The following is a 19,559-nucleotide window of genomic DNA, read 5'->3' on the forward strand; positions in this document are numbered from 1 at the left end:
TTGTTGACAACGAATCCTAAATAAAAATACATATTTATAAGTATGATATTTTGGATGCATATGCATATACATTTCTCAGTCAGGTGAGGTTAGGTTAGGTAAATAGGCTGATTTTTCGTGTGGCCACGAATAACTCCACTTGGATAACTAGAGAGCCCTCTCCGTTATGATGCTCAGAACTCTTAGGTATGCTCAGTCGCCAACTTAAATTAATTTTCCTCTCCGATTGATGAACCCGGCATGTGCGAGCACGTTGTAGATCTCAGCGCGTGGTATTTTCTCCGCTTGCCGATCATATACCTACAAGTAAAAGTATTTTTTGAACTTCAATAACGGTATTGATAAACAATTTGGGCTAATTTACTTACCGGCTCCTCGCCCGGTCCGAACCAGCTGGATTTGGCTAGTGCCTCGCGCACTCGAGGCGTTTTGTAGAAGGGATTTCTCAGCGCGTTAGGTAAGGTCTGTTCATATGCATCATTTTCGATAACTGCGATGTGTGCATAGCGTTGTGGACGCGCCCATACAAGGGTGACGGCAAAGCATAGCATGAAAAACCAAACTTGGATATTATGTTTAGTAAACCTATTATTAAAAAAAAAAATAAGTAAAATAGTTAAATTCCAGAGCAGAGGAGATTTGAATTTGAATTTTTAAATTGGTATAATTGGTTTTTTTGAGAACACAATTGTTTTGTCGACGTTTCTCCACTGAGTTGGGGTACGATTTTAATGTCATAAAAAATATGTTTATGCCTCTAACACAGGCTTCAGCATAAATGCGATCATTCGTTTGAAAGTTAGTGTTAAACCTCAATTTCAAAATTTTTTATAGAAACTCAACTAAAAACTCAAGTACAAATTTCACAAATAAAAATAAATACTAATTAATACTTTTTCTCCAATTACTTCAAGGAGTAACTGATACTCCGTATGGCAAACATTTTTCTTTAATTTTTTTCTGAATCCCGACACCGTGATCCAAGTAGAAGTACTTGCCTACTTTTTGACGGATCATGCGTCAGTCGTGACAAGCTGTCATATTATTTTTGTGCAGTATTTTTTGGCATTTCGTCTTGAAAAGACTTACGCCTGAACAACGTTTACAAATCGTTCAACTTTATTACGAAAATTCTCGTTCTGTAAAGAATGTGTTTCGCCCACTTCGCTCGAATTATGGTCAACATAATGGGCCGACTGAGCGTACTAATCGCAACATCATCATCCATCTTGAGACCCAGCAGTGATTATTGGATAATATTCGACTGAATAGACCACGTCCAGCACACAGTGAAGAAAATATATTAGTTGTAGCTCAGAGTGTACACGAAGACCGCGGAGACTTGATTCGCTGCCTTTCGCAGCAACTCGGACTGACGTATGGAACGACTTGGCCCATTTTACGTCGAGATTTTAAATTTAAAGCGTACAAAATACAGCTTGTGTTAAAACTGAAACCGCTCGATCTCCCCATCGCTTCACTCTATGGGCTCTTTTGTTCTCAAAAAACCCATTTTAAAGAACATCCGACGTTTTCGAGCCAAATTTTGTTCAGTTATAAAGCCCATTTCTAGCTCAATGGGTATGTAAACAAGTAAAATTGCCGCATTTAGGACGAAGAGCAACCTATCGAGATTCAAGAGCTGCCATTTCATCTAGCAAAAACAATGGTTTGGTGTGGTTTGTGGGGCAGTGGAATCATTGGTTCATATTTCTTCAAAAATGATGCTGGTGAGAACGTAACCATCAATGGCGATCGATATCGCATCATGATAACCAACTATTTGGTGTCTGAAATTTAAGCTCGTGATCTCGGCGACATTTGGTTTCAATATCGGTGACATTTAGTTTCAATAAGAAGGTGCCACTTCCAACACATCACATGAATCAATGGATTTATTGAGAGAACACTTCGATGAGCAGGTTATTTCACCTTGTGGGCCGGTCGATTGGCCACCAAAATCGTGTGATGTCACACCGTTGGACTTTTTCCTATGGGAATATGTAAAGTCTAAAGTCTATGCGGACAGTCCAGATTCGATTCAGGCCTTGTTTAGCATGTTTTGAAATTAAATCGCGAACATTGTCGCGCGATTATTTTATACAACTTTCGACTGTAAAAAAGTATCGTGTCGATATGAGCTCTCACAGATCGGTTGAAACAACCAACAGTATTTTTAAGCACTCAAAACATCTATTTGCGGAATCATCTACCCCATAGTCCTGACTTGATACCGAACGACTTCTTTTAATTCCCGTTCGTAAAAAATTAAGTAATTTATTTGAAAAACGGCGGAAATCAAATTTACCATATTTTGAAATTTTTTAAATTAACAGGTGCCACAGTTAAATTATTACGACATACTTAAGTACTATTATTCCAGATTTGAACCCCGGATTTTGAACCTCTCATTTCATAATATCTATTTAATTTATTTTCATAATATGAATTCGGCAGGAAAAGCATATCTGCAAACGTTAAAGATTGCAGAAGTTGCTGGATTGGATTTGATCTAGAGAAAACTCACAAGAACAGTAAAAAGATTGTTTAAGAACGACGGATTTCTGCGAAAAGGCTTTACTAGAACACTTGGCGACGCTTCTCAAGAATTTCCACCAGTTTTGAAATTATTCGACTAAATTAGGGTACTACCATATTCTTCCGCTAATTGCGATAGAAATCTCTCCCAAAACAATTTGTATTAAAGTAACATGGCGCATCAATTTCTGCAATTCTTCACAAAAAAATTCATTTTCAATGTGAACTTTTAATTTTGTCAAAGGAAATATGATTCTACTTATATAATACAATTCATTCACAAGACTTTTATTATTGTCCTAACCTACAAACTAACATACCGTGCAATACACTACTCTCGACTATGTGGATATCTCCGTTGTGAGTGATGACACTTAAATAAACCGTAAACAATTAATAAAAGTAAAAAAGAACAATAGCAACAAAGAGCCGGAAAAACACGTACAAATTACGTATGTATCCAAATGTTTACAAAGTGCACGCTCAGTACTGTGAACACCAGCTAAAACGAACAACCAAAAATATTCGAAAGCGCATTTTTGCTTTCATTACTTTAAAATATAAACAGACTTGAATCCTCTAATATATATTAATTGTCGTTAGATTTTTGAGTGCAAGCTCAAAAACAGTATTCGCGGGAAAAATCGAAAAACATATACCCCTATTAAATTTTCAACTCCACTCAGTTGAATTGAAGTCAAAGCAATTCAACTTCAGATCAACCAAACTGTTTTTTTTTTTGTTTTGGTATTAGGAACTTCAACTATTTTCAGTTGAAGTTTCATTGATGTTGCCAACCTGGAAACAAAAGATTTTAGCGATATTAAGCAGATGGAATTTTTTTAAACAAAAAATCAATACAACTCAACTCAGTCGCTTGGTAGAGCAAGTTTAATGTTTGGATATTCTAGTCAACTCCTCTTGCATTGAGTTGAAAAAGTAATACCACAAAAAAATTATGTTTGACAACACCAAACCGACACTTTTTAGACGTATTGAGTTTACATCGACATAACTAAGTATGTTCAAAATCAGATACCAAATTTTCGACTTCTGCGTAGGAATCGAATGCGTGTACCAACGATGGAAATAAATGGTAATCGGAGGGCGCCAAGTCTTGTGAATACGGCGGGTGGATGCTTTTCGCTGTTAGGCGCTAATTGTAGATTCCAAGTGCAGCCAGATCCTTCTCCACCTGGTCTTTCAGATGGATCGAAGTTTTTCCTCCTCCTCTGCTTCCCCCGGCGGATACTATGTCGAATGGTCTCAGAACTCGAGTGTTTTGATCCTCTCGGATGAAAGCGTACCCACTGTTTCCTAAATCGCTTAACTATATATATGTCGTCGAATATCTCGTATAGCTGATCGTTCCATCGACTGTGGTATTCGCCGTTGCCAACCTGCGCAAAGGGCCATAAATCTGTCGCAAAACTCGTAACGTCAACTCATTAGATAGATATTAGATGCCTAGTCAGTCCGAAGTACCACAAGTTGGCAAGAGTTATTGTGCATTGGATTTTGAGGCTGAAGTTGTTGTTGGTATTAATGCTGGTTCCAAGCCAGACGAAATTATCTAAGACTTCGAAGTTATGATTGTCAACAGTTACGTGGAAGCCAAGTCGTGAGTTCGACGACTGTTTGTTTGATGACTGGAGATATTTTGTGTAGCCCACCTTCACTACAAGGCTCATTTGCTTCGCTTCTTTATCCAATCTAGAGAAAGCAGAGCTAATGACGTCGCAAAATTTCACAAGTTTGTTTTCGGTTTTCCATTTGTCTTTCAATCAATTCATATGGGGGTGCCACACTTTTTGGATCTTTGCCATAGCTTTCAAACAGTCTGAAATTATTTGTTGTGCAACATCTAATATGGCTGCCATTTGCTTTTGACTTAAAGTATCATCTTCATCAAATATTGCTTGCAATGCCTTCGGACTTTTTTTGGTGGTCTTCCACGTTCTTCATTTCTCACAGCAAAATCATTATTATCTCTGAACCGTTGTAACAATCTTTTGCATGTTAGTTGTGACCATCGACAAGCATTCAAAGCGACTTTGTAGCACTTTTCTTCAAATGGAAACAAAAATCGAATGCTTTCCGCAAATCATCACTTTTCGGTACAAAATTTGACATTTTCAACGCATTGAAAAAATATGACGTTTTTTCTTCAGTGTGTTCTATTCAGTACCCGCCGATGGAGGTGGAGGTAGAGGAAGAGGCAGAGGAAGACACCCACACCGTTGGAGAGATCTGATGGAAAAGTACTTGGCTGCACTAGGCATCTCGAAGTGGCTATAACCGCGAAGCGGTATCTTCTTCTTCTTCTTCTTAGTTGGCGTAGAAGGATGGAGTCATGTGTAAAAGTTCACGCAAGTGAGGAAAGTTCTCTGATCGCCATTCACTTGGGAGTGGTCAGAAACGATTCTTTTACACATGGCTCAAGCAGCAAACGAAATAAGGAAGCGGTATCTAAGCCAGTAAAGAAGACGAAGTACGAAAAACCGACTCAGATTTACAAACTTCAGTTACCCCATGGACTATGAACTTTACAAAGAGTTTTGGATGTTGACGACAGTTTTTTTAAGGATCAGTTTCATCGATTGTTTATGCATTGTTTGATTTGTTTAGTTCAAATTCTCGAGCGTAGACTGTGTGCAACAAACAAAAGCTTCCGGCAACTGCCACCTGAAACAAAGGAACAACTAGCTGTAAACTTAGTAGTGCGACACACTAAAAAGCGGTAGCTCTGCCACCGTTTGAAAAGTGCGTTCACACTCGAAATGTGGCATGTCTACATACAAGTCTATCAGTTACGTCGGCCATTGGGTACTGTTGCTAAAATACATCAGGGCATAGTTTTTACAACATCTCGACTTGAGAAAGTGTCTAGCGAAATTTAATGTACATATATGTTGTATGTATATATTTCCACATATCCACAAACCAGTATGAAATTGATGACAAGTAAACATTCGTTTAGTTGAATTTGCATGCGACAAAAATTTGAACCCAATAACATTTGGAACCTAGTTTGCTACAAAACATTTCCGCATTACATGCCGACTTGCCGGCTATCCACACGTTGGTCAAATGCCAAAGTCACTTCCCGACCATATTTACACGCTTGGCTGTTCAGCTGATTAAGGCGATTGAATTTCCTTGCCAAACAGCTGATTAAGTTTACGTTGCTTTTGTCAGCTGATAGGCATGTTGGCATCCAAATATAAACAGTTATGTTGATGCATACATACATACATATGTAGGTACAAGTTTTCTTCATTTGGATATGTTGAGCAGGCGCGCAAAAGTGTATCAGTTGGCCTTCTGTGAAAGTCAATTCGCATACTTAAGTTTTGAATGGATATCTCTTACGTGTTGGACTTTGAAGTCCATTTGAATGTATAGTATGTAATTGTAATTGTAGACAGCTTGTAGACAAAGCCTCTGAAAGAGTCTGGCCGGAAATTTAAAAAAATCTTCATATAAGAGTGTTCAGCAGCTGGCGTACGCCGATGATATTGATATCATTGACCTCAACAACCGCGCCGTTAGGTCTGCTTTCTCCAGACTGGATAAGAAAGCGAAGTAAACGGGCCTGGTAGTGAAAGAGGGCAACACGAAATGTCTCATATCATCAAATAAACGGTCGTCGAACTTATGACTTGGCTCCCACGTCAATGTGACAGTCATAACTTCGTAGTCGTAGATAATTTCGTCTATCTTGGAACCAGCATTAACACCAAAAACAACGTCAGAATAACTAAAGGATCGTGGATCCGAGTAGTATCCTCGACCTGCTATATGGTGCAGAGGCATGGACGCTGACCACATCTGATGAGTCGGCGTTACGAGTTTTCGAGAGAAAAATTATGCGGAAGATTTATGGTTTTTTGTGCATTGGCATCGGCGAATATCGCAGTCGATGGAACGATGAACTGTACGAGATATATGACGACTTTGAGATATATGACGACTAGTTCAGGAAACACTCCGGTTTTGAAGGTTTTCGATTCAGAATCCGCCGGAGGAAGCAGAGGAAGAGGAAGACCTCCACTCCGTTGAAAAGACCAGTTGGAGAAGGACCTGCCTACGGTGTCTACGCTAATAAAGAAGAAGAAGAAGTAATGTTACACATCAAATTTCGTTGAAGTTGTTGAAGTAGTTGTTTAGATATAGGATTTTATCTAAAGATGCACGGCACACATTTTTATTTAATCTTTTTCGCCCACGAGACGTTTGGGATAACGCAAGTGTGTACTGATTTTATACATAATATTAAGTTATACGGTAATTTTATATTTGGAAATGGTTAAAAAGACGAGTAGACTCCAATTTTGCCAGTATTTTTTCGTGGGTCTACCTATTTCGAGCAGGCATAAAAGTTGCCACTGGCTTTATTTACTATTTACTTTTCTGCTTGCTTCCTTCTGCGTTGCATATTCATGCGTAACAGTGTCACGTGCAACAAGTTGTCATGCGCAGGCAACCAGATCCCAAGTCATATGACAAGTGGCTACTTGTTGCCACAAGACTAATCAATTCGAAGGAGAAGTTGTACCCGCACGCGCCATTAAAATATATTGTTGCCGCAGGAAAGCAAAAGTATGTTGAAACAAGCGATGCCGGTTCCGATTTTCACTTGCTTAACAGGTCTTGGTGGCATGTCAAACGCTATCACGCCAGACGTTACGCACTTGTCGACTAACTGCATTTTTAGGTTTCCTTGTTGCAAGCAGAGTTGACAAATATGTGCGTGTGTATGTACATCCCGATGCAGCACTATTACATATTTTTTTTATAGAAAACGAGTTAATTGCGTAATTGTCACTTTCTTGGTTACTGTCACAATGCCACAACTATGACAGCCGCGTTTTATGGGTGAGTAGTTAAAACATCTCACAATCTAGGAAGGTGATTGAACGTATGTATTCATATGTATACGTATATAAGTATGCTTATGATATGGTAACCAGCTCCCAAGGGAATGCTTTAAAACTAAGCAAAAAACTATAGATATTAGTGGCAGATCTACGGAGGATCCGAAAAATCAGAAATTTTAATAAAAATTCAGAAGAACTTACGAAGTAATATCAATAATCCATCCAGAAATAAATTCTGGAACATCCACTGATAAATGTATCACATATGTATGGTCCCACCGGTGATGTCTTGCTGGGTAATGCCTTCTCAATTGCGCAAGTCAAGCAATATTGTAATAAATATTCCCACACCTTTTCGCTGACTTGCTAATTAATTTTTAGGGTATCATGCTCAAAACAATTCTTACTACTTCAGTTAAGTTTGGTGAAGTGAATGGGGGCACTTGCCATAGCAACCATACGACGATTAATTACACTATGACAATTCCTGCCATCATACTTTCGAACAACTTGAACAGTAAACCTGTAGCTGTGGTAATAACTGAAGCAGCTCGACCTACCCAGTCGACATCGCTTCGCTCTATGGGCTCTTGAAAAGTTCCAAGAAGATCCGCCTTTTTCTACACAATTTTGTTCAGCTCTAAGACCCATTTCTGGCTCAATGGATGTGTATAATAACCAAGCAAAGTTGCCGCATTTGGGACGCAGAGCAACCTGAAGCGAATCTCTTCAGTCAGCTCTCATTTCACCCAGAAGCAATAACGGTGTGATGTGGTTTGTGGGTCGGTGAAATCATCGGTCCATATTTCTTCAAAAATGATGCCGTAAGTTAACCATCAGTGGTTCCCGTTATCGCCCTATTATAACCGTCTTGTTGATGCCCGGAATTGAATCTCATGATCTCAATGACATTTGGTTTCAACGAGACGGCGCCACTTCCCACACATCACATTAATCAAGGAATTTATGGAGAGAATACTTTGGTGAGGAAGTTTGATCACCAAGATCTCATCGTTAAACTTTTTCCTGTGGGGATATGTAAGGTCTAAAGTCTATGCGGTTAATCCCTTTTCGATTGCCTGGAAGCAATCACTCGCCAGTTACCAGCCGTAATGCTCGAACGGGTCATGGAAAATTGCACTCAACGGATGGATCATTTGAGACATAGCCGCGGCCAAAATTTCAAAGAGATAATCTTCAAAAAATAAATGCCAAAGAATGTTCTTCGTTAAATATTCCCCACGCTAAGTCAGGCACTTTACGTAATTTTACACTTACTGCCAACACACTTCTTCTGTAAGTAAATGGCAGCGAAGTCAGCTTTTGGTCTGAAATAATCCCCCTATTGGTCGCGTGCAATAAGGGTTATTTTAAGATACTTAGTAAGCTCCCGTGTCTACCCAATAAAGTCGAAAGAAGCTTTCTTGTTCTGACAAAATAGTGTGCTCACTGCAGGGAATATATTTCTGTACACAAGCCATGCGGTTTTGAAATCATTAAAGCCTCTTAGAGCTTCATCAAAAATGGTAAAATAATGTCTTGATCTCTTTGTGGAGCTAACATCCTATTTCAGGGTGTAGTGATATCTCTGGTAAGTCTGAAGCAGATGAACTAGCCAGAGCAGGCTCCACTACCTACAATGAGAATGCAGAAAAAAAAGGAAATTATATGCCTCTAGCTACTTGTAGATGTTTAATCGACAAATATGTTAGATATACTAGATGAGTCCCGGAGACGTGCCCAACAAGCAGTCAGCTTGGTATGAACGAAATATGGGCCGCACATGCCGATTATTAAAATGACATAAGAACGCTAGTTGGAGTGTTAACAGGGCACTGTCTAATTGACAGACAAGCCGGTAAACTAGGAGCACCATGTAATGACTGTTGTGGAATGGAATCTGTCAGGAGGTAGAACAAGAGGATATTATCAAACAATGCAAAGTTTTGTACAGGGAAAGAATTATCGATCAAGGATTTCTTGACGATGGTTCGGAGCAAGGTATACGAAGATTTTTTAATATATTTTCAATTACACAGAAGTTTTCCGATAAATGCAAATTTCTACAAGTTTTAAGGCGCTTTACAGTGTTTTGGTATTTTTTTCACTGAGCGCATAATTAACCTTGAAATAGCTTGCAAAGCCGAAGCGTAATGTTGGATCAAATCGTTTTAAATGTATACAACAAGTTTGTTCATTTTTCAGTGCATTGTTTCCTCGCTCTTTCTCAAATGAAAGCCTAAGCAATAGAAGAAATTACAAACAAGCATTGCTTATGAGTTTTATCACTCCCCAAATCTAAATTACCCACAAAGTCGTTTAACATTTGTAAGCCTACAAGCTAAGACATGATAAAATTCGCTGGCAGTGTCGGTAAGCACAAATACAACAAATAGTTATTTTGCCAGTGAAGTAAACATTCGTCGACCTCACTTGACTTTTGCGCCACTTTGGAGACTTCTGGTATTATGTATGAATTTATGCTGCACTGTTGTTGTGACAAATAGCGGACATTAGCCGTCAATTTGTAGTCTGTTACGGCGTGTTCCACGAATGTTAATTTCTGTCAAATTGTTTACAAGTGTCTACAGTCTTCAATTCATCTTTGCTTTGCTTGGAGTTATGTTCGTTTTTGTTTAACTATTATATTTACTAAAATTTGCGGTTCGCCAAAAATTTACATGCCACAACACAAAACAAAATATCTTGTAACACACATACAAGTATAATTAATTTTCAACTCAGACTTAGCGGTTTGTTTACAGTATTCACGTTACCGCAAAGCTAATATAATCACTGATTTACAATTAGGTTAAGGTGAAACTTTAAATAACCAATTGCACTACGCTCATTGAATGCTAAATAAGCTAATTTAGGCAAGCAAGTTAAAAATTATGTGATGTAAGACAAATTAATTCATTCGTACAGACACATTTGATTGTTTGAACTTCTCGCCTTATTTGTGGTGGCACGCGCCCTGATGATCTGCGATAAAATGTGGGCCCTACCAATTTAAGTTTTAAAACGCCTTCGAACAGCTGCCAACATCAAAAAAAAGACATGAATAAACGTCAACGTCGGTTCGGTTGCGCCGAAGCTATAATACTATTCACAAATACAAAAGATTCCGCACAAGAACTGCATTTGTTTGATCAGTTTGTATGACAGCTATGCCTGTATGCTGTAGTGGTCCGATCTGAAAAATTCCCTCGGAGGTTGTAGTACTCTTGCCTAGGAAAATAATCCACACCAAATTCTTAAGGATATCTCGTCAAGTGGAAGAGGCTTGCATCCAATCTAATCACTTGATTCTGTCCAATCAATTTGTATGACAGATGTATGCTACGTATAATGGTCCGATATCGGCGCCTTTGACAAGTGAGCAACTTCGTGACGAGAAAAGGATGTGTGTAAAATTTCAGATCGATACCTCAAAAACTGAATTACTTGTTCCGTACAGACGGACATAGCTAAGTCGACTCAGCTCGTCACGCTGTTTACTTATACATTCTGACAAAAAAGGACCCGGAAATTGTTAATAAAGTTCCCTGGTAAATGATATTTCAAAGCAGTGTATTTTGCTAAGTCCCAGTCGTGCGACTTGTTTAACCTGCTGCTGGAGAAAATAATTCGAGCTACAGAACTTAATCAAGCAGGTACAATCTTTTATAAGAGTGTACAGCTGCTGGCGTATGCCGATGATATTGATATCATCGGCCTCCACACCCGCGCCGTTAGTTCTGCTTTCTTCAGACTGGACAAGGAAGCAAACAAAATGGGTCTGGCAGTGCACGAGGGCAAGACGAAATATCTGCTGTCATCAAACAAACAGTTGTCGCACTCGCGACTTGGCTCTCACTGTTGACAGTCATAACTTTGAAGTCGTAGATAATTTCGTCTATCTTGGAACCAGCGCAAACACGACCAACAATGTCCGCCTGGAAATCCAACGTAAGATAACTATTGCCAGCAGGAGCTACTTCGGACTGAGTAGGCAATTGAGAAGCAAAGTCCTCTCTCGACGAACAAAAACCAAACTCTTTAAGTCACTCATAACTCCCGTCCTGCTATATGGTGCAGAGGCTTGGGCGATGACAGCAACCGATGAGTCGACGTTACGAGTTTTCGAGAGAAAAAATCTGCGAAAGATTTATGGTTCTTTGCGCATTAGCCACGGCGAATATCGCATTCGATGGAACGATTAGTTGTATGAGGTATATGACGACATTGACATAGTTCAGCGAATTAAAAGACAGCGGCTACGCTGGCCAGGTCATGTTGTCTGAATGGACGAAAACACTCCAGCTCTGAAGGTATTCGACGCAGTACCCGCCGGGGGAAGCAAAGGAAGAGAAAGACCTCTAATCCGTTGGAAGGACCTGGTGGAGAAGGACCTGGCTACGCTTGGAACATCTAATTGGCGCCACGTAGCGAAAAGAAGAAACGACTGGCACGCTGTTGTTAAGTCGGCTATAATCGCGTAAGCGGTGTCCACGCCAATTAATTACAATGCCAATTATGAGCGCGTGTCAACCAGTTTGTTTACAGCTGCTGCTGAAGTAAATACTGCTCAGTAGTGCGTTGCGATTTTTACAATACAGATAAATATAAATATCGAACAAAGAATTTGTCTGAAATTTTTTATTTCTACATAACCAAATTTCGTGTGCGGAATTGTTGGCAATGTTGAAAAAGGCTTACTTGATGGTGTTTTATCAAAAACACATGCCAAAAATTTGTATAAAACCCACTAAGATGGGCGAGAGGTCGATGAAGACATGCCTTGTTCTGGACCTTCGACCTCTTCAACTGAAGAAACTGAAGTGAAGGATATGGTGCTTGAAAATCGTCAGGCAAGTGTCAGAGAGATGGCAAGAGAGCTCGACGTCTCTTGCGAGTCCGTTCGTATGAGTTTTTTCAAAAACAGTAGCGCAAACAGGTCTCTTTGGACATGATTGATCCTGCGAATTATGATTGCGAATCCCTGCAGATTTGGCTCCATATAATTCTTTCTTGTTCCGCAAACTGAAATTGTTTCCTCGTGAAACCCGTTGTTAGTGGATCGAATAAAACAAAATTCGCTTAAGGAGCAGTAGGCCATTCCAAAAAGTGCTTATGAAAAGTGTTTTGTACAGACATAATCATGTTTCACGGGTTTCACGGAGAAACAATTTCAGTTTGTGGAACAAGTAAAAATTATATGGAGCCAAACCTGCAGGGATTCGCAATCATAGAGACCGGTTAGATAGAGAATCCTTTATAACCGACTTTGAAAACACAACTTCGTGAGAAACGCCTTTAAAGTTTTAGGTGACTATACTGCTGACCTCGAGCGCACTACTTTTCAAGGCTATATCTTCAAAACTAGGACCCGAATCAACTTAAGCATTTAATACATTATTCAAGTGATCTTATAGAATTAAATAAAACAATAAAAATATTATTTTTTAGAGCCGCCAAGCGCATGTAACGCTTAAAATTTGTCTGCTAGTTAGGAAATTAAGCTACTACGGTTCTTGAGTTTATCTTACTAGTTGGGTCAGTTAAACATTGAAAAGTTATCCAGGACTAAGTCTAATGAGTAAAATTCCCAGTTTATATATTTCTCTATTTCTTATAGCCGAATGCTGTTCATGGGGTCAGAGTCCCATATTTTTGAACATTGATTCTTATGTAAAATTGAACGCGGAATCGAATGGAAAAGTCAATTTTGAAAAAAATAGTTGTTGGAAAAGCATAAAAAACGTTTTTTTGGAAAAAAATATTTTTTTTTGGATTTTGAAAATATTTTTATCATATTTGTTTGATCGGAATACGGGTACAAAACCATGTCGCCAAATTATGGAATGACCGCTATGTTATATCTCTGGGGTTGGATTGACGTTCGGCCTTACACGAATGATAGAGTTAAAGATTACGCCAATATTTTATCGTTACTTTATACTCTTGAACCATGTTGCTACACGGTATAATAGTTTTGTTTCACCTAGCGATTGTATGTATGACCTAAAATTAATCGAGATAAATCCGTCGGTGTAAGCTGTAACTTGAGTAAAAATTTAGATATCTTGTTGAAAGAACATTCTTCAGTAGCAAAGGGCACCTGTGGTTCTCTAGTAAGTTTAATATACCACTAAAGCTACAACAACCAAATTGCGCAGCACAAGTATTATACGGATAAGAACTGTGTGAAAACTGATGAAATTGAAAGATAATCACACTCACTCTCCATGTTACGGTATTGTTCAAAACAACTACATAAATACGCCTGAGACATTAAATTTTACCTCAGAAATGATGGTGTGAAAATTGTACGATTTTTGGTGGAATCACATACGCGGAATCCGATCAGCCGATTTCGACGAAATTTATTATCTAGCATTCTTCCCGCCTACTTCCCATACAATACAATTTTAAATACCATTTGCTTCTCTCTTTCGAGTACACAAATCAAGAAGAAATTAATATAACGGTATAAAATTTAGCACTAATAATTATTTCAAAGTAAGCCAGTAAGTAAGTGACCAAAAATTGTTTAAATCCGTGCAAAACTGTTGAAGCCCCTAGGTATCGAAGATGTGAGCCCAGTATTTATAGTTGACTTTTGACCGAAAATATCGCTCAATCTATGAGATATATAAATAAAATTACGGAATAATCCTTCGCTGACAATAGTAAGTCTGTAAGTCAAAAATGGTTTGAATCGGGCCAATACTTCCCTTAGACCCCATATACCTAATATAAAGGTTTTCGAACATCCGTGTGACTTTGCTCCATATGATTGGTGATTTTATGTGGTGTAAAATTGCTTAGATTCATCTGGTGCACGTTTTACATCTTAAGGTATTTCCTTGGCTTTGATTATAGCAAGTTGCAAGAGTATAAAATGTTCGGCTGCACCCGAACTTAGCCTTCCTTACTAGCTTTCAGTGAAGGCTGTGTAGTGACGAAGTAAAGAATTATGAAAACAATATTGCAACATCTAAATACCGGTGACGCCTTAGGTCGTAGAGAAGTTGCAGCATAGAAAAGCGCTCAAATGGCTTGTAAATTGTGAGCAGAAACGTAAACAGTTTTGTTAACTCGTGAAAAAACTTAATTTGTTGTTAGTTTATTGTGCTAAAGTTTTGGTGGAAAGGGTTTGGGAAAATTTTTGGAATCATTATACATATGTATATATTATTAAGCGACATATCAAAGCTTATTTATAAGACAAAACACTGTCTCCAATCTTACCACATCTCAACATACTTATAAACATCTCTTTCTTAATTCAATCATCAATAGACTTGCGACTTGTCTTAAGCTTATTCGTACAAACTTTGATTTCGAATCATTGATGGAAACAAAAATTATGTATTAAAATTTTAGTTACTTAGTTTTTGAGAACTCACATTTTCACACTAAATTTTCCACACTTTTAATTAAATTAAGTAACTGTAGGTGACGGCACTTGATTTCCACTCGGCGGCAGGTGAGTTGAAAATGAAATGTTTACTTTCGCGCTTTGTTCGTAGTTTAATTGAACGCGTCCGATTGGCAACTGAATTTCACGTCTTGACCAAGTAACCGTTGTAGACACTCAAGCCCGCCAAATATTGTGGAATGGGTTAGTCTTTAAGTGGCAAAATCAAAACGGCCACCGAAACGAATGCTTGTGGCGAAAAGCGATGAAGAAGTCGAGAAAAGAAGATGGTCAAGTTACGAAAAGAAATTAAGTAATAAACCGTTAGCCATGCGATGTACAGTGCAATGGATATAAGGTGGTACGTACATATCAACGTTCAACTTTAGCCACGACTATGTACTTGTATGTTAGTATGTAAGTAAGTATGCAAAACCACTCGATATGTGACGGGTAAAAAATAATGCGAAAATAGCCGAAGAGTGCCGGTGTGATAAACAGGAAAATTGATAATTACATTTTCTCTCAAAATGCTGGATAATTTATTTGTTAAGAGGACTGTGTATGTAAAAAAGGGTGTTTTTTAGACATGCGGTTTTCAAAAGGAAATAATAGGCATACAATTAAATGTATTGGCCAAGAATTTGATTTTCTTATAAAGAAAAGGGTTTGCCATTATGTGACCCCCGCGGCTGACTCGAATAAATTCCAGCCCAAAGGTCCAATTGGCCATATTTTATTACCACTTTTTGCGACTTCACATAACCCAAAAATATAATGTAGCGGTGTTAAATCGCACGATCTTGAAGACCGCGCTACAGGCCTAGGACGCGAGATTAAGAGCTCAACAAAAATTTTCTTCAATAAGTTGATTATTTCGTTAGATGACGCATGAAGCGCCATGTTATTGGAAACAAAGGTCGTTCGCATCGAATCATCCAATTCAGTCATAAAAAGTCCTTAATCATGGCTCTTTAGCGTTCACCATTGACTGTAGCATTATGGTCGGTTTAAGTTTCGACAAAATTTGCTTAAAGAACACCCCAAGTAGTGACTTTTCGAGAATATAATGACGTCTCAACAATGGCTTGCGGATTTTAATCCCATTAAATGCGGCTATTCTTTTTATTAACGCACCTATTCAACTAAATTGGCCAAAACAACCGCGCCGTTAGTTCTGATTTTTCCAGGTTGGACAAAGAAGCGAAACAAATGGGTCTGGTAGTGAACGAGGTCAAGACGAAATATCTCCTGTCGTCAAACAAACAGACACAGCAATCGCGACTTGGCTCCCACGTCTCTGCTGACAGTCATAACTACGAAGTCGTAGATAATTTCGTCTTTCTTGGAACAGTATTAACAGCAACAACAATGTCAGTCTCGAAATTCAACGCAGAATAACTCTTGCCAACAGGTACCACTTCGGACTGAGTAGCCAATTGAGAAGTAAAGTCCTCCCGAGACGCGCAAAGGCCAAATTCTACAAATCACCCACCATCCCCGTTCTGCTATATGGTGCAGAGGCATGGACAATAACAACATCCGATGAGTCGGCGTTACGAGATTTCGAGAGAAAGGTTCTGTGGAAGATTTATGGTGCTTTTCGCATTGGCAACGGCGAATATCGCAGGTGATGGAACGATGAGCTGTACGAGATATAGGACGACATTGATCTAGTTCAGTGGATTAAGAGACAGCGGCTTCCCTGGTTAGGTCATGTCGTCTAAATGGATTAAACCACTCCAGCTCTGAGAGTATTCGACGCAGTACCGTCCGGGTTAGCAGAGGAAGAGGAAGACCTCCACTTCGTTGGAAAAATCAGGTTGAGAAAGACCTGGCTACACTTGGAATTTCCAATTGCCACAGTAAAAAGGAAGAACGACTCGACAGTCACGACCGTTGTTGTAAACTCGGCTATAACCGCGTAAGCGGTGCCTACGTCAGTAAAGAAGAAGAAGAAGATTCAACCATCACCCATCACCGAACGACCGGTGGACATCTTGTTCTGGGGCCATTCATCGAACGAGCGACATCATTGACGGTCGTTCGGCTTCAATTCTTGTACGAGTTTGATTTTGTAAGCTCACAAACCAAAATTTTTCCGCAAAATTTCCCATAAAATGGACGGACATAGCTCCAATTGTGGCACGCGATGGTGGATGAACTCTTTCGGGTCTTCTTTTATACGCTGCTCCTTAGCAGCAATAGGCTCTTCGGTGCACTCTGTGCGGTGTCTTTGAGGATGCGCATTATCCACTGGAGTAAAGATGGAGCGAAACTGTTTCATGGCTTCATGACTATGTCGACCAAATTGAGCTTCCTTAAAAATTGATCAAATCAGTCCAACTTTTCAAAAACCCTTTACTTCTGATTTAATTATTTCCAAGTCTATGGAAATATCATTAAAATTATTGTATGTATTTGTATTGACTGTATGTAATAATTTCTTGATTTGTTTAAACTGAAAGTCCGTACCCTTCAGTGGCTGCCTCACTAAACCCTTAATTAATCGCTGCCAAATATTAGCAACTTAAACTTGTTTAAATATTTTAATAGAAAAAATGACGACTTGACAAACAGCTGAATTCATCCTTTTAAAAATTGTATAACAAAATATATTTAAATCTATATATATTATTGAAACTATAACTTTCTTTCCGCTGCACAGTCACAAATATTAATGTTGGTTGTTTAACACAAAATTATCTACAAAATCTTCCAACATGTCCGTGATTCTTTCCCGATATACGTCATCGGTGCGAAAAGCTTCCAAACACATCTCCACACGTTTGGCATCAAAGAAATCGGTGAACCCGTTCGCCGACGAGGTTACAGCTTCTGCCAGTTCTGTTGGCAGATCCGTCAAGTGCGAGAAAAGTAGACTTTCAATAAGTCCAACAATGCGAAATTTGTCTGCCGTCTCATTGAACTCTTGGCGCGCTAAGTAGTCTTCAATGTTGAGACGCTCCCGCTCCATGAATTTGGACAGAAAACTATAGTAGTCATCGAGTAATTCAGTTAAATATTGCTTTCGGAAGCTACTTCTTGTCGGTATGGTGAGTATTGTTATCACATCTAACATGGGCGGTGCATAACGGCAAAGCTGAAAGTCTACCACACGGCACTGTATGGGCGTCTTACTAGATTTACTATACTGAAACATGACATTGTTTGCCCACAGGTCGCCATGACAGAATACGTTTCGATATTTGTCCGACGTCTGTGCCAATTTGAAGATCACCGCCATGCGTTTCGGAAACTCCTTTAAGATATAGTCCAAATTCTTTTGATATTTCGGCAGTAATTTTATCAGTTCCGCAAATACTCGATTTGCATTATTGAAATTTTGTTTACGCACGTGAGTCTCCGGAATGCCCAACGGATAAGAGTTCTCCACCACAGCTTCGGGATGTAGCTCGTTCAACTTGCGTCCACAACGCACTTCATAGATTATGGAACTGGCATGCAGCGCTGCAAGTGTTTTCAACACACAATGTAGGTGATCATAGTTGAGAATGCCGTCACGACCGGCAGCCATACGGAATTTCTGATCTGCAAGATGTTCGAAGACAAGTAGGCGCTCGTCAGCGTAGTAGCAATTAGGAGCCACATGTGGAATAATTTTTTGCAATTGAGGCAATAACTGACGGTATACACTAACCTCTTTTTTGAAAACGCCAAACTCTTCTACATACTCCATACGAGATGCCAATTCCAATGGTGGAGATTTGGTGAAGAAACGTACTTTTTCCAAATGCTCCTTTCCTTCGGCATCAATTCGACGCACTTTAAGCGTGAGGAATTGGTGGCGACCCAGAAAACCAGTGACGGTGTCTGCGTTGGCTGAATGCTCATAACTGAGAACCTCTAGTGTACGTGGCTGTTTGAACTCATTGTACTTGTGGTAGCTCTGGCAAAGTCTATGCAAAGCATTGTTGCTTAACTCAATTGTAGCTGTCATATTGTAAGGAAGGACGCCACTGAGGAGTCTCTAAAAAGGATATTTTCAAATAAGTAATCTTCTGGATGTAGTCTGAACTGCATTAGAAGCTGAAGCTGAATGGAATCCAAATTTAAAACTATAGAGCTTTTGTATGCTTATCTGTCTAATGTAGATGGGAAAGTAAGCGTTCAGCGAACTTAGAGTGAAAAATGTTTTATTTGAGTTGATATTTGGTTACGCAAATAGGATTTACACTTTTGTTGAATTTACTTAAAATATTTAAAAAGTAGACAAATTTGATATACAATTCTTGGTTTAAATTCGCACGCCATTCAACTTCTAAGATGTTGTATAACTGCGTCTACAGTTGAGATAAGGAAAATATCTTTACAAGAGTACCTAATAAATTCGTCAAAGGAAATCAAGCCCTTTTCCTAAGTTGTTACTGACTTCACAATTATTGTGAATTGCTCACTTATGGCACATTTCCAGTGCTTCATGTCTAGCATTTCCACATTAGTTCGTTATGCTTTATTTCGATTCACCAATTTTGTACAGGAGCTCTGCATATAAGGTCGGTAAAGGAAAACATCTTTACTAACGAAGCATATACCAAATGCTTAAGTTAGATTAGGTTGATCTGGTAGACCAATACGCATAGACCACTTTGGTTCTTTGCTTTATCAAATGTACTTCACTTATTAAGTCCAATAGGAGTAGTCATCGCTCAGGATGTCTGCGTTTGACGTGAATTTTAATAGATTTCGCAGCCTTACTATAGATACCTCCTCCA

The 19,559-nt window shown here is 38.9% G+C and overlaps 2 protein-coding genes across 2 annotated transcripts; both read right to left on the reverse strand.

Annotated features, from left to right (window-relative positions):
- Positions 1–204: 204 nt before the first annotated feature.
- LOC120767733 lies at positions 205–1,228 on the reverse strand. The gene is made up of 3 exons (XM_040093941.1): positions 1,164–1,228; positions 369–585; positions 205–300 (listed from the first exon to the last, which is right to left on the reverse strand). Exons 1-3 carry the CDS (start codon positions 1,226–1,228, stop codon positions 205–207), a joined length of 378 nt encoding a protein of 125 aa, XP_039949875.1.
- Positions 1,229–17,420: 16,192 nt separating this feature from the next.
- On the reverse strand, positions 17,421–18,880 carry LOC120769679. Its single transcript, XM_040096799.1, has one exon. It carries the CDS (start codon positions 18,782–18,784, stop codon positions 17,501–17,503), a length of 1,284 nt encoding a protein of 427 aa, XP_039952733.1. The 5' UTR covers positions 18,785–18,880; the 3' UTR covers positions 17,421–17,500.
- Between the last annotated feature and the right edge of the window lie 679 nt (positions 18,881–19,559).

The sequence above is a fragment of the Bactrocera tryoni genome, chromosome 2 (assembly GCF_016617805.1).
Source record: "Bactrocera tryoni isolate S06 chromosome 2, CSIRO_BtryS06_freeze2, whole genome shotgun sequence".
Lineage (NCBI taxonomy): Eukaryota > Metazoa > Arthropoda > Insecta > Diptera > Tephritidae > Bactrocera > Bactrocera tryoni.

What these genes read in the sequence shown, in the direction of transcription:
- LOC120767733 (XM_040093941.1), bottom strand. Translation starts at nt 1,228, where the DNA reads ATGGATGATGATGTTGCGATTAGTACGCTCAGTCGGCCCATTATGTTG. An exon ending in TTGACCATAATTCGAGCGAA is followed by an intron (nt 586 to 1,163) that starts GTGGGCGAAACA and finishes TTTTAATAATAG; the next exon opens with GTTTACTAAACATAATATCC. An exon ending in TCGGACCGGGCGAGGAGCCG is followed by an intron (nt 301 to 368) that starts GTAAGTAAATTA and finishes TTTTACTTGTAG; the next exon opens with GTATATGATCGGCAAGCGGA.
- LOC120769679 (XM_040096799.1), bottom strand. Translation starts at nt 18,784, where the DNA reads ATGACAGCTACAATTGAGTTAAGCAACAATGCTTTGCATAGACTTTGC.